The 14,021-nt window shown below is 38.5% G+C and overlaps 2 protein-coding genes across 6 annotated transcripts in view; one reads left to right on the top strand and one right to left on the bottom strand.

Moving 5' to 3' along the window:
• Positions 1-14,021, top strand: part of LOC148426756 (FH1/FH2 domain-containing protein 3-like) — an 85,031-nt gene that overhangs the window by 13,572 nt on the left and 57,438 nt on the right. For all 3 annotated transcript variants that reach the window (XM_088409826.1, XM_088409825.1, XM_088409824.1), the window contains exon 3: positions 1,162-1,226. In XM_088409826.1, coding sequence (XP_088265952.1) covers positions 1,162-1,226 — 65 coding nt within the window. The remainder of the gene's footprint in view (positions 1-1,161; positions 1,227-14,021) is intronic.
• Positions 1-14,021, bottom strand: part of LOC148426758 (sodium-dependent neutral amino acid transporter B(0)AT1-like) — a 43,033-nt gene that overhangs the window by 22,956 nt on the left and 6,056 nt on the right. The gene's annotated exons all lie outside the window — the stretch shown is intronic.

The following is a 14,021-nucleotide window of genomic DNA, read 5'->3' as shown; positions in this document are numbered from 1 at the left end:
TTCACTAGAAGTATACTTTTCACAAGGAGTGTGCAGTCATCAGGGGCTCTCACGCTTTTTCAATGACATATTGCCTGTTACATAAAACAATGCTGTGCCCTCCGTGTCTGGCATTTTAAACTTTGGAACTGCATTTACATCTAGGTGTGTTTTCTTCAGCGACTCCAGAAGATAGATGATTCACAATAACACCATTTTGAAAGAAGTTGCTTCAAGTTTCAGCTAATTTTCTCTTAATTTGAAGAACAAAATACCAAAGAAAATCCCTGTCACAGAATTAAAACGCATTCTATACATGGAACATCATTATATTTGATTTCTACCTCATCTGCCAGAAAATTCCATCACAAATAATATGTACATCCGTTTAAGACTCAACGTAATAATCACGTGTTTTGTAAAACAGTCACGATAACACAATTAAACAATAGTTACTGCATGTTCCAATCAATTTGTCAAGAAAAATGTTGTGTTCCTGTTAGCATTAAGAAAGATTGATTTAGATTTGTTAATACCTAGAGAATCCCTGTTAAAAATCTCGTGTACCCACCAAAGTGCCTTCATGTACCCCTAAGAGTACTTGTGCCTCCATTTTAGAACTGCTGACATAAATCATAGATCTCATTAAGTAGTTGAAGTATTGATTTCAGTAACAATGACTTACCCTTTTTACGATGTCATTTTATTTATGTTTACTGTGTAGACACACCAGGCCTTATCCTTCTAAATCACCAACCTATAGGAAACTTCAGACATAAATCCCAGAGTAGGCTTTTTGGTGGAGAAGTGAATAGCATTGTGGCAAACTGCTGGCTGCTTTCTCTTTGATTGTCACTCAGACATTGTAAGCTGTTGACAGGATGGTGATCGAGTCTTTGCATGTCTCCATTAACGCTGTGGGCGGAGTTGACCCATGGACTGCTCCCATCCTTCATTTTCACCCATGGCGACCTCTTCCTTGTTGTGCCGCTCGCCCTGTTTCTTTTTGTTTTCTAGCAGCTGAAAAAATAAGAGATTTAAATGCAATCTTTGTTTTTGGCTTTCCGTTGGAGCTGCCCCCTCCACTATTTTCTTGAAATAGAGATAGAAGGCATGTTTTAGGTGTATTCATTCTGTTTCTGTCTTATTCATGACATTTTGTTATTTATTTATTTTTTTCAGCAGAGGCAGAAAACACAACCTAATACTTCGAACGCAGCTGTCAGTCAGAGTCCACGCTTGCATCGGTGAGTACTGTAAACTTGCGCTGCAAACTTCAACTGCACATTTATCACTTTAGAATCATGAAATTTGTGCTGCATCACAAGCGTGGTATGAGCTGCCATTACAGCCTCCATTACCAGCACCGTGTTTTATTGCTGGAACACAATACAGTGGCAGCTTTTTGGAAAGGGCTTGAATCTTAATTCGAGGGCAAATTACCATCATTTCAGCAACACTCTGCAAAGATGTGTACTGGTGCAGGGGCACAGATTGAAAACATCTTATGTTTTTAAAGGTACTATGTTCTGTCACTTTGTTTTATTGGGTCTCCTGGTGTCTGAATAATAGGAGGGACCTTGCTTAAAGAGCTGAGTGAAAACACATGCAGACTTGCCCACTTGTGACATACACACACACACATGCGCACACATGCAATGAACATATCAGCACATGCTTAAGTTTATAATAATATAAAGGCAGTCGTGTTTTGGCACATGCTCCTGTTTTACAGATTCTTTTCACCTATTAATTTTTTTCAGATTTTACACAGAAAGTGCTGTTAATTATGTGTTGTATATTTATGCAGTCAGTAACAGAACACCTGTTAAAACGCACATTCAGTTTCAACCTTTAGTATTGGCTTTTTTTGTTTTTTTTTTGCACACACTGAACTGAAATGAACTGAAGTTCTGAGGTTTTTGTCTTTTCAGAAACATGCATGCATGTTATATATATATATATATATATATATATATATATATATATATATATATATATATATATATATATATATATATATATATATATATATATATATATATATATATATATATATATATACATGTCGTATCAATACTTCTAAGTAATAGTAAAACTGAAAATCTACAATATGTTAAGTGAGCTTTGCCATTTTGGTTTGGAGAGATGAGGCATTGGCCCACTCCCATAATTTATTTTAAACTTTTATTTTTTATTTTTATTTATTTTTTTTAAATGTTTCATCCTTGTATAACAACACAGTTACCCATTCTTTATAAGTGTTCATGTTTGGACTAAAAAAATGTGTCCCTTTGAATCAATAAATGTTCAGAAATGAAGTGGCAAGTTTACAAATTTTCAGGCAAACAATCATGTAACTCATGTAAGCCACGTTTGGAATGTGTAGCTCCTTTGTTGCAGGTTTTGCTGTTGTGACAGACATGCATGTTACACCAAAATAGTTTGAATCTGGTTAACCTTCCGTTTACCTGTTAAATTGTCACAGTAACACGTTGACTGGAATACCTTAGGTGTTTTGGACTGTAAAGTGGCTCTACTGAGCCTTTCTGTCCTCCTGCTGTTGCTCGGCTGAGCTTAGCGCAGCCTGCAGAGAGGCAGACAGACTTGCTGCTCTTCCCTAAGTGGATGATGACCGTCTTTCTTTTTAAGTTGACAACCACCTGTTGCCCTTCCCCACTCCTGCCCCGAGACTACCCGTGAGGCTCGCTGATTTATTTCTTCCAGCCAAGCTGGTCACCGTTACTGTAACTTGTCCAGACATTTGAGCCTGATTTTATCTGACTGGAGGGTTTACCCTGAAGCCCCAGGAGTGCAGCATTACGAGGTGATTTTCCGCCTCAGCACAGGAGATCTTTCTTAAGTTCTTTGCGTTTTCATAAGACAAACAGCATAGGTTCGCTAGAGGCAGTGTGCCGCTCTTGTTGCTCATTAAGTTATCAAGCATGTCAGTCAAAAATTCTGAAAGAGGATTCAAACAAGATGAGTTTTCACAAAATCAGCCGTATATCGCAGAGATTAGGTTTTGACGAAAATAGATACTATGGATAAAAATATTAATTTTGAGAAATCGTCAAACATCTCCTCCAGGTCTTTATTTTTGTTTCCCAGCAGCACAAAGTTCAAATTGTAGTCCACCGTCATGAAAATAGGTCATTTGAAGACACTGTCAGTGCATATTTGTAGCCAAATTCTTGCTAGCATATCTTGGCGCCCTGCTACAAAATAACCTGTGTGGAGTACCTTGCCTCTATATGTTATTGTGTTATAAATGGTTGTAGTAAACAATGAAAGCTGACCATTGTGTGACCCTCCAGCACAACACTGAACAGAAGCCAGACGCACATACAGCTGTGACGAATACCAGCACAGCTGTACGTTTATGTGACGGGGGTCTTTTTGCTCTTCCTTACTTCATAGTGGATCGTCATTTGATCTGAACATCCGCGAATAATCCAAATATAATCCCTCATCAGATGCGGGATCTCTTTCTTTGATGAGTCTAATTTACTTTCTTTTTTTCTTTTTAATGCTTTAATGCCACTTAAGCAAGTTGTGCTCCGAGGACATTTAATTTTTGTTTACGTGAGAGCATGCCCCTCTCACCAGAAGAGAGCGAACGAGCTACAGGCCACACCAAATTGCAAATCACGCTTCCACCCATGTAAACAACTTAAATCAAATTTCCGTTTAGATCGTTTGACATTAAAAAAAAACACACACACACAGACAAGTAGCAATAGTAAAACGGGCAAACTCTGTTAGATAATGTCATAGGACATGAATTGTGAGGGATCTTCAGAGTTAATTTAGGGTTGAGGCCAAAGGAACCAATTTTTACCCAATTTCATCTGTTGAGATGCCAAACCTCCTCAAATATATATAAAAAGGGCTCAAATCTCAAGAGATGTCTGTACTTGCTATTGGAATTTATTTTGCTAGGGTCACCACTTCTTGAAAATTGAGTCATTCCTAAGATACTAGTTATTGTGTACATTTTGAAAAATGCATGTGCCAAAACTTTAAACTTTTTTCTCAAAGCTACGAGCTTCTACTAGGCAGCATTCAAAGTGCTGTAACTTCATCAATTATTGAGCTAGTACCTCCATGTCTTATTCATCATTTTAAAGGGAATTAAGCGGTTTTGTAAAAACATTGTAAAAATATGGGCAAATTACAGTACATGAACCGTATACAATCTACTTTATACTTTAAGCAGCCCCAACAAGGTGCATGTACCACTACACTACCAGTGACGTAACTATATTGCTATTCAATAAGATATTTTTCATGTACATTCACACTTCTTTTGTTAATGACCATGCCCGTGTGTACCTTAACAACAAAAAAAAAGAATGCAGCCCATGAGCACAAATGTTTGCCTATTCTAAGTCTCAATGATTGTTGTCGTGACTCACATGGCCGAAACGATGCATTTCAAAGCTAAATGCATTAGCATTCTCCCTTAAGTGCATCTTTATCTGTCAACATGCTGATCCCGACCAAAGATGGAGAAACCGTAATCAGAGGCGGCGCATGCGTAATGGATTATGAGCCTATCTTTTACAACCTCTTATAATCCCAGCTCAAGACATGATTCATTGTGGCTGCTGATGACTCGCGTTGCTCTTCAGACTATAATTTAGTCAAATTGATAGTTTTGATCTTCGTGTTGACAACTGAAAACTCCAGCTGACAATGACACTAAAAATGGAGTTCAGTGAGCAGCGTGTTTTCTTTTATTTTTGCCCTGAAAACCATGTGGACAGTTCCTTGCAGCTGACAGCATCTTTGCTTACAGTGAAGTGTGGCCTTTTCATGCTTCTTAATGGTTTGTTTATGTGTATGATTATATGTAACCAATTTAAGTTCTGAACCACTTTGGTGAGGAAATTTGGAGTCGTTTTATATGACGTCAACAACGTCACTTCAAAGGACTTTGAGGGTGAAGATTTACTTTCAAGGTTACCATTTGTTTTCATGTCCGGTTTAGGATAATGTCAGGGAATTGACGAGATCCAATGTTTTCCGCGCACGGTGCCAGATCGGTGCTAACTTTGTTGATCTTGCGGGTACCAGCTGCGAAGATGCCCATAAAAATAAGATCATTTCGAAAAATCTCAGGTTGTTTTTATTGGGACCAAGACTGTAACGTTTCTGTATTCATTTTACTACAAATTAATTCAATGCTGTGTACAATTCAGTGTAATCAAAATAGTCTCTGCTGTGCTGCTCATGCGCATTTTTTCAGTGAGCTTGAAGGTGAAGTTGATATTGCATAACTTTTTCTTTATGCAGTCTATATGAGGTTGTCTCATCAAATTGTTCTCCTTGTTTCCGCAACAACAGCACACAAGCGAACAGCCGTACCATAGGTTAAAACATGCATATCATATGACATCTGAGGGACTCAGGAGAAGATGAAATAGTCTATCTCTTGGACTTCACTCCAAGAGACCCAAAATGGGATTACAGTCACCCTGGGAGGCCAACCCAAACAGTTTAATGCCAGAGAAGGGGAAATGTGAGGAAGCCAACGTCTCAGGGCGACGGGAGAGTGAACCAAGTCTTGATCCTCAAATCAGTGGAGGGATCGCTCGTATCACTCACCTCACACTTTTTCTCCTCAACTGTTGTTGTATTCCGTCCGTTTGGCCGTTTGCCCAACAGCCCCGTGCTGTGCGATAACAGCACAGCCTTGGTGTGTGCCTCTTTTTTAAGAAGATTGTTTTCCCTGTCGTCCCAGTGCCCTTGGAACTCAAACATTTTATCTTCAGGGAAAAATAGATCTAATTTTTAATGCAGTTTCGCATACAGTACAAGGCCAGGACAACTGCAACAGTGATTTGTCTAAGGACAATCACATGCTCATGTTCTCACACACTCATACAAAGGCATGCACGTTTTAAGAAGCCATCTGGTTCCAGTTGAAAAGCCCCTCAGCACTGTTCCTCACCCGTCCAAAGAGAAGAGAGCTGTCTATGTTTCCCTCCAAAAAGGGGCTTTAGTGCTTTCACTGTGGACAGGAGGGGCTGAACAGTCAGATTGACCCAGTGTCAAAGTTGTCAATATTTTTGGACAACTTATTGCGACACTTAATTAGCTTGAACATTGGCATTTACTGTATACGTACAGTGTATTCAGAACGTAATCACACCTTTTCCCTTTTTCAAACTATATCAAATCAATCTCCTATCTCAACAAATGACTGGTAAATGTATTGAAAGTAGAAAACTAAGAATTCACATTTACATAAGTATTCACAGCCTTTGCTTAATCACTGCCTAGTTGTGCTTAATTGAATTACTAATTGATAGGTGATGATAAACTGACCAAATATTCCATGGCACATGCATACATTATTGCATTTGGGCTTTCCATGTACATGCGTGCATCACAGTAAGACATAAATTCCGTTCAAACATTCATCTGTGTAACCAGGCACATTCTGACTCATTCTGTCTCAAATTCAAAAATCATCATTGTTTTTTATTGTCTGATTCGCTTCACTATTTGAGTCACCGCTGATTCGTGCACAGCCTTGTGTATCAACAATATCATTCATTCACCAGTCAACCGCAGAAGAGCAAATTAGCATGCCGCAGCCCACCTCATATTGCATGAAGTCCCTCCTACTCTTCAGCAGACAAACAGCTCCGCTCCAACATTGTACAATGTGTTTTAAATTGCCTTACAATAGCCTACACTAAACCATGGCTGTCAACCAGGTGCAACTGACCATAAACTTGAATACAGATGGTTTAAGTGTACCTCCGGAGCTTGGAAGAAAAAATGTATATGGTTCATCAGGAAAAATGGTATTTTGTTTACACAAGCTTTATTAGAGCAAGCTTATAAGAGCGTTGGAAACTTTCTGTCGGAGACACAATGAGCGCAGCCATATTTGCTTCTGGAGACGTGATTTAGAATCGTTGATTGGCAGGACTGGATACTGTTAGCTGTAACAGGCAGCACAGGATTCTATGAACATAATAAATGCATAACGCAACGTGTAGAGGTCCCTCAAGAATAAGAGGAAAAACAAAGACAAGCACCACTTTTGTGGGCCTAAACCTATTAATTCAGAATGAAAATTCATCACAGAAAGGTGGCTGCGTAGGATGGTCATTGGATACTCCGTGAAAACTTACAAATTAAAATGACTCAGGTAGGCTTGACATATTTATTTGGCAGAATGTAATATGGATGAGAGGAGATTTGTGATTTTGTTTTGTTATTATTTTTTTAAGCCTTTGAGACCAGAAGTCTTATGAATACACAGGAAGCAGTTGCTGCTTGTCATCGACTCCATGATGGTGCAGCACCCAAATGTCAGCCAAACGTGTGTGTGTGTGTTTCGTTTTTTGGTCGACTTTTGACTTGACTTGCGATGTCAAGAACGGTCTTCTGTGCAATTGAAAAACTTACCATTAGACAGCTGCTCGATAGCGCATGCTCGCACATGTTGATGAAACCAGCATTTTAGTCCTTTTTTTATCTACTGTAACTTAGTGTTAATGGCAACAAAAGCACTCAATATTAGTCTTTGGCATCGGATCAAAGCAGCAGCCGCCATCTCCGCCCTGCCCCGTCTCTCCAATGCAACTTGCCATTTTTTTAGACTGACAAATCAGTCATGCCATTTTCATTGCCGGATTCTAAACCGGAGGCCTTTTATGGCTCAAATAAATGTCCATGTTGGCCCATTTCCTCTTGACTAAAAATAGTTAATTTTAGCAATAACAACAATGATTTGGCTTATCACTCAGTGGGTCAAGGAATGGCCTTGTCAATGACTTGACATCTCATTCACTCCCAAAATGGCCATCCTCTTGTGTATTAGACTGTTTTGGCAAATGCAAGATGAGACACAAAAATAGTAAGATCGGGTATTTTTCAAACTTTGCAGTATTGCTCCCATTATCCATCAAGACCTCACTTTGGGATCTCCGGATGTACATTTTAAAAGAACCCACGATCATGACACATGGGTGGGATGGCTCGCAGTAGCGACCACGTGAAACTGAGCATGCTGGGAAAGAGTGCAACTGTGAGACTCGCTAGTTCCCTGTTGAACTACACAGGTGTGTAACCTCAGCAGCCACAGGCTTTAAACAACTGTCCGCTCACTGGAAAGAACATCAGAGTGGTTTGTTTTGCTTCAACCAATGTGTATTTTAATTCTGCAGAATATAGTTTATAGTATTTTAATGTCAGGGTTTGCGGTATTATAGAGTGAAGGCTTGAGTGCTTTTGCAAGCAACCAGTGTCCACCCACTCACTACATCCTTCATGCGAGGATGAAAAGTAGGAGCACTGGAAAAATAATGATTTTTAAACATTCAATTGACTATGCAAACAATCTTTAAATGTGGTAGCAAATCATTTGGAGCGACTATCAAACTGTCACAACAGCATATAGACTTAACTCTTTGTCACAGCCTTTTTGGTCTGAATTGAAAAATCCTTCTTTATTGCTGATCTGTTCTGGTACAGTACTGTTAGGGTATCCATGATGGTAGGCCACAGCTAAAATGTAGCTTTGAAGGATTTACTATCTGTCAAGTTTGAGTTTTGCATCATTATTTATGGTTGGCTCAACTATACGAACTGAAAGACCTATAGTACCAGCACAGTAAAAATCCTGATGGCTAGCTCAGTCCACAACTGGCCTTCAGCCAAATCCCAGCGTGCCATTGAATTCCATTCCACATCCCTCCTCACTTTTCTTTCTTTCCGCTTTGATGCTGGCCATGTTGGAAGGAAACGTCACATTCCCTTTGCGTCGATCGAGACAATGAGTCTAACGAGAGCGAAAACATATTTTGTGTTTGTCGTAACCCTACTGTCATTCATGCGGTTTTATGTGAAGCATGGTCATTTGTTTTTACACTTTGGATCATCTGGTGTTGCCTCAGCTGGCTAGCTTTGAATCATTTACATTGCTGTTTGGCTTTCATAGAGGATTTATTGGATTTTTGTCACATTTACACGCTGAGATTGAGCCAACTTTGAGCCTGACATCAGCTGGAAAAATTGCCACAGGTTTAAGTTTAGAAGGATGTGACAACCAAATTCTCACGACTGTGACAATCATATTCACATGACTTGTTACAAGTCCAACGCGGATGCCTTAAACCCAGGAATGCCCCCAAAGATCCATAAGCTGGAAATAACCTTTGTTTCTTTAAGACCATTCACTTGTGAGCTATCTGAGAAGAAGAGATTTATTGAGGTGTGGTATTTAATATAGTTTTCATCTACATGTGCGCTGCCATTCCAATTGTTTCATTTCCTGTAAAAATCACTGAGTTGTTAAATTAACCCTTGTTGATTTACAAATTGACAATACAGAGGAACATTTAACACCGCACAAGTTGGTCAACCATTTTCCTTTTGTGTAATACTAGCACTTAGCACTGTTTCACTCCAAACTTTTCACTGTCAAAGTCTTCACTTCTCTTAAGCATCATTTGGCCTATCGGTTGTCAGCTCCAGACTCAATGTAGCATTTTACTTAGCTGGCATAATACTGCATTTTTTTCAGTAGTGATGGATACTCCATAAAAACAGACCCCGAGTTTTCTTCTGTTATAAGCCATTGGCAAGTAACTTTAGGTGTACATTACTGCCACCCATGCTCGAGTTCTATGTCTGCTACTGCTTTACAACTTTTAAGCTGCGTATGTTTGGAGGCAGCGCTGTAGTTTTATTGCCTCTTTCTCGGAGTTGTAGTCCTGTATTTTCTACGAAACCTTGTGAGGCACTGGAAACAATAGTGGGTATACCAGGTATTCGTTTCAGTTTATCAACTACAAACATGTCCCAAGGCCAAGAAAGAACTATTGCTGTTATTTTTAGAGGTGATGTAAGCTTCAAGTGCAAGCCAGGAGTGGGATAAATAATATTTATATTGCAGAGCCTATAATGAAACATAATATCCTTTTCGGTGTTATTTGCTCAGCTCCTTGCCAGTGCTGTCATTCTTTTCCCATCATAAAGAACATGAGGTGAATGAGGTTTCTGGAGAGTAAAATGTGAGAAGTTACTCGCAATTTTACAGTATCACGCATATCTAGCATTCAGGCGTCTAGAATGTGACGAGAATGTCACACAAGAGAGGGATTCGAAGTAAATTGTAAACAATACACCGATTTGTTTTTAATTTCCTTTGAAAGAAACTCTAATGCTGTGCCAAAAAATGACAAAACATTTAAGATGTACAGCTTTGTCCAGACCTGCATCCAAATGGGTTACTCCTATTCCTAATCCCTCTCCGGGCTTTTGTGGTAGTTCTTGAATAATCCTGTTGCGAAATTTTGATCTAATAAAATGACTGTGCATAGAGCAACCCCTATTGTAGATAAACTACACATTTGTAGCTGTAACATGACATCTGCGTACTTCCACAAAGTCTCTCATTCTGGGAACAAGCAATCCACATGTCTTCATTCCAGCAACCGAAGGAGGATGGTACAAAAAGAGTCTTAAGCACCAGTCTATGACACTTAGGTGGACCACTTGAAGTGGCTTTAGCGAGACACAATTGAAGAAGTTTTGCATCTCTGCCCTAAGCAAATGAAAAGAGCCACAGATAGAAGGAACGAAAGGAGGTGGCCTGCTCTGTGGGAGCGTCAGCCAAGAATACACTTAATCTGGTCAGCGTTGCTGGACAAGCAGGGAATGGCTCTGTCTCAACTGCAGGTTAAAAAAATGTAGGCAATGTTTGCTGGTGGAGTACAAATGCGGAAGTGTCGTTCTAAGAAATAGTTTTACTTGAGGTTCCCTTTGATCCTTTTTTTTACACACAGAAATTTAACTCATAACTGTCATCCAATTTAAAGGTCCCAGCCATGCTCCGCCCCTCCACCATCAAACTTTTTTCTTTCTTAAAATAATGGTATGTTTTATCTGGAAATTATGACATCATATTTTTTAAAGGTGCTTGTTTTAATATTTATTCAAAAGAGTGAAATTGTAATTGTCCAAAGTTATCCACTTAAACACCGACATCCTTGCACACTGACTAAACAGAAAATGCAAATGTACAATGTGGTTTCATTTATCTGATAGCATTTACCAATTGCATATTTTGGTCGTTTAGCTTTCAGGGGTCTTTGACTGATGAAGTTCTTATGTATGGTTGGAAATCAGGCCCAATCATGCAATTTCAATTCCCGGGATCTAGGGAAAGAAATCAGAATTTGAAGAAATAAAAAATTGTTATTATAGTTAAGGGCTACAAGCAACAAAATGTATTTACATATATATATATATATATATATATATATATATATATATATATATAGAGAGAGAGAGAGAGATATGCACAAATTGAGCATGTCACATGGTGAAAAGGTAACCAGTTAATCAGGCCATCCATATAAATTTACTGTATGCACATCAAATAGGTTTGGATGGGTCTATTTTTGCAAAGATTGCAACAAGTGCACATTTCTACTTTCTGTAGTGTCCTGATCAACTTTCCATTTGTGCAGCTCAACAGATTTGACTGAGGGAGGAGTAGCTGTGTTGGAAGAGTGTCCTGCATGGAAAAAGAATCAGTGTTGTCTGGTCTTAATTATACCTTTGCCATATGTGTAGTCTCAAGTCCAACCACTTCTATTCACTAGTCAGAAATGGTCAAGTGTTTCAGTATTGAACCATTTCACAAAATTGGGTTTAGTTATAGAGATTACTCAAACGACACACACAAAAAAAAAGCCATCTGATAAACTCATTCCCTCTGCTACTAACATTGCATATGTTTATTTTAGGAACTATACTAATTATTTCAAGATGAAAATTGAATAAATTCATGTAAATAATATTTTTCTTGTCTATCTCAGCTACAATCTCAGTTTATCTGGGGGGGAAATATGGGAAGGCTTCCCTTCCCAAGTATATACAGTTCAGTTGTATTTAAACAAGGAACAGTACATTTACTTTGACATTTCCTTTTAAATACCTATTTTTTTTCTTTTATGTACCGGTACTTTTCCCTTTAATTTGTGCAGTACAATCTCATTCCAATCATCATCCAACAACACACTCTTCAATTACAATTTTCTGGCATTTTTAACAATACAATAAAATAACAGTTTCTGTATAATAGCAATTCTAAAACTGTAAATGCTTTTTAGCAATACAACCTCTCCCTTGTTCTTGACGAACAGTTAAGCCAATTATGTACATGTATTTTAGTTATCATTTTGTTGGCGCTTGTAGAGCTACAGTTGTTGATTTTTGAGGTTTTTGTTTTTGATTTAAAATATTTGAGAACCACTCTACTAGAGTTCAATTCTTTAATCTTGCAGTGTAGGAGTAATGTCACGATATTATATTTTTGTGGTAACCAATCGCATGTTCAACATCTGTCATGTTTGTGGCGCATGTAGCATCAAGAATCTTTTGCTAGATATGTTAATAAATCCATGGTAGAACATTTCACTTGTCATCACCTGGAAATCAGATATGACTTGTTAATGCCAAAACTTTTTTCCTGACTCGACGTCCGTTATTAGTAACGGTCTTCAGTTTACAGCAGTCAGCTACTTTAGTTTATAAACTATTAAATATGACACCGACTGCCTCCTCCCTCGATGCTTCCGAGCCAATGGGACATGTGCTTAGACACTCTCCTTTTTCCCTTTGTTGGAGCAGATGCCAGTTGTTGATTCTCAAGCGTCATTGTTATGCTTGATGTGGTTATTGTAAACAGAAGATGATCATAAGGTGCCATCGCTTCCTTGTCTGACTTTGTCTTTGCTTCTTTTGGATTGTCCAGAGAAAAGGTCAACTGGGGTTAACCCCATCTAAACTTGTTAGCCACCTGGAGGACCCCCTGCGCAGCTAACCAGGATTATAGCATCCCCTCTACACATGGGTTGTTTACATAGGGGTTATGGTGGTTTTGTGTAACGCTTTCTCACATTTGCAGGCACTCTTTAGAAGACTTTGATAGCTGTGAAACTCAGCTGTGTAACTTTTGAAAAAGGAGTCACCAACCTTGTTGAAAAAGAGATGTTTCTTTGGTACTGATTCATGCAAATATAAGTTTAAAAAAAACAACTCAACTTTACATTTAATTTTTATCAGTAATGATATTCTTCTATGTGATGACACCAGCTATATTAAGGTCATTGACTCTTCTTCAATTTCCTGTGGATTCATTTTGGGGCCATATGGTGTTCAATGGAACAATTCAGATTTTTGAGTTATGGCCTTTCAAAATTTGGGTACCGCAGCCACTTTTGGGATTCAAGTTTGTCTGTCCTTGGCCACATGGCTTTGCAAGTAAAATTACATGCATATCATTTTTTGTAAACCATACACAGTGCAGTCTACAAAGATCTTTAAAATGCTTTTTTAAAGAATTAATGCATCCCAGACTTGAAGACCTATTATAGATTTGGTTACAGATACTGATCAATTGAAAATACATATAGTCTATATTGATTACCAGATAATTATATCCAAATGCAGTTCTTACATTCTACAAATCTCGTCGTGTTTACATTTTCAAATGATCATTTATAGTGTGCAATATTTCGCAAACACGTGAACTATTTATAGAATAGGCCTATGGGCTACTCATCTGGTGGTTTGTGGCTGTTTCCTGTGGGTACCATCTTTGGTGAGCCCTGCTCTAAATGGATGAATGGTGGCTCGGCTTACAGGAGATTGGTTAAATCCATTCTTAATGAGAGATGAAAATGTAGCGACTGTCGTCTCCGAATGTAGAGGAAAAGCACCTCCATTCACCAAGATGGAGTGATCAATTGATGGCGTTTAATGCTGAAGTCATCAGATTCTGTCTGCCTCCTGCCACTTCATGTTGAAGTTAAGAGCATTGCACAAGAGAAAATATTTTAGTAACCCTGTGGTGCATGTTTTAAAACATGAGCTGACCTTTCTGAATGGCTCGACGAGTTACGTGAATTGGAATTCCTGTGGAAAGTTCTTCAATGAAAGATGTTTTTTCATTAGGTGTCCGGGAAAGATCGCATATGTCGACTTTTATGGTTTAATTTTGTGTTTAT

The sequence above is a fragment of the Hippichthys cyanospilos genome, chromosome 3 (assembly GCF_059441005.1).
Source record: "Hippichthys cyanospilos isolate Australia breed blue-spotted pipefish chromosome 3, RoL_Hcya_1.0, whole genome shotgun sequence".
In the NCBI taxonomy this organism is placed as follows: domain Eukaryota; kingdom Metazoa; phylum Chordata; class Actinopteri; order Syngnathiformes; family Syngnathidae; genus Hippichthys; species Hippichthys cyanospilos.
The sequence above is the reverse complement of the archived record's forward strand: the minus strand, read 5'-3'. Positions and strand labels throughout refer to the sequence as shown.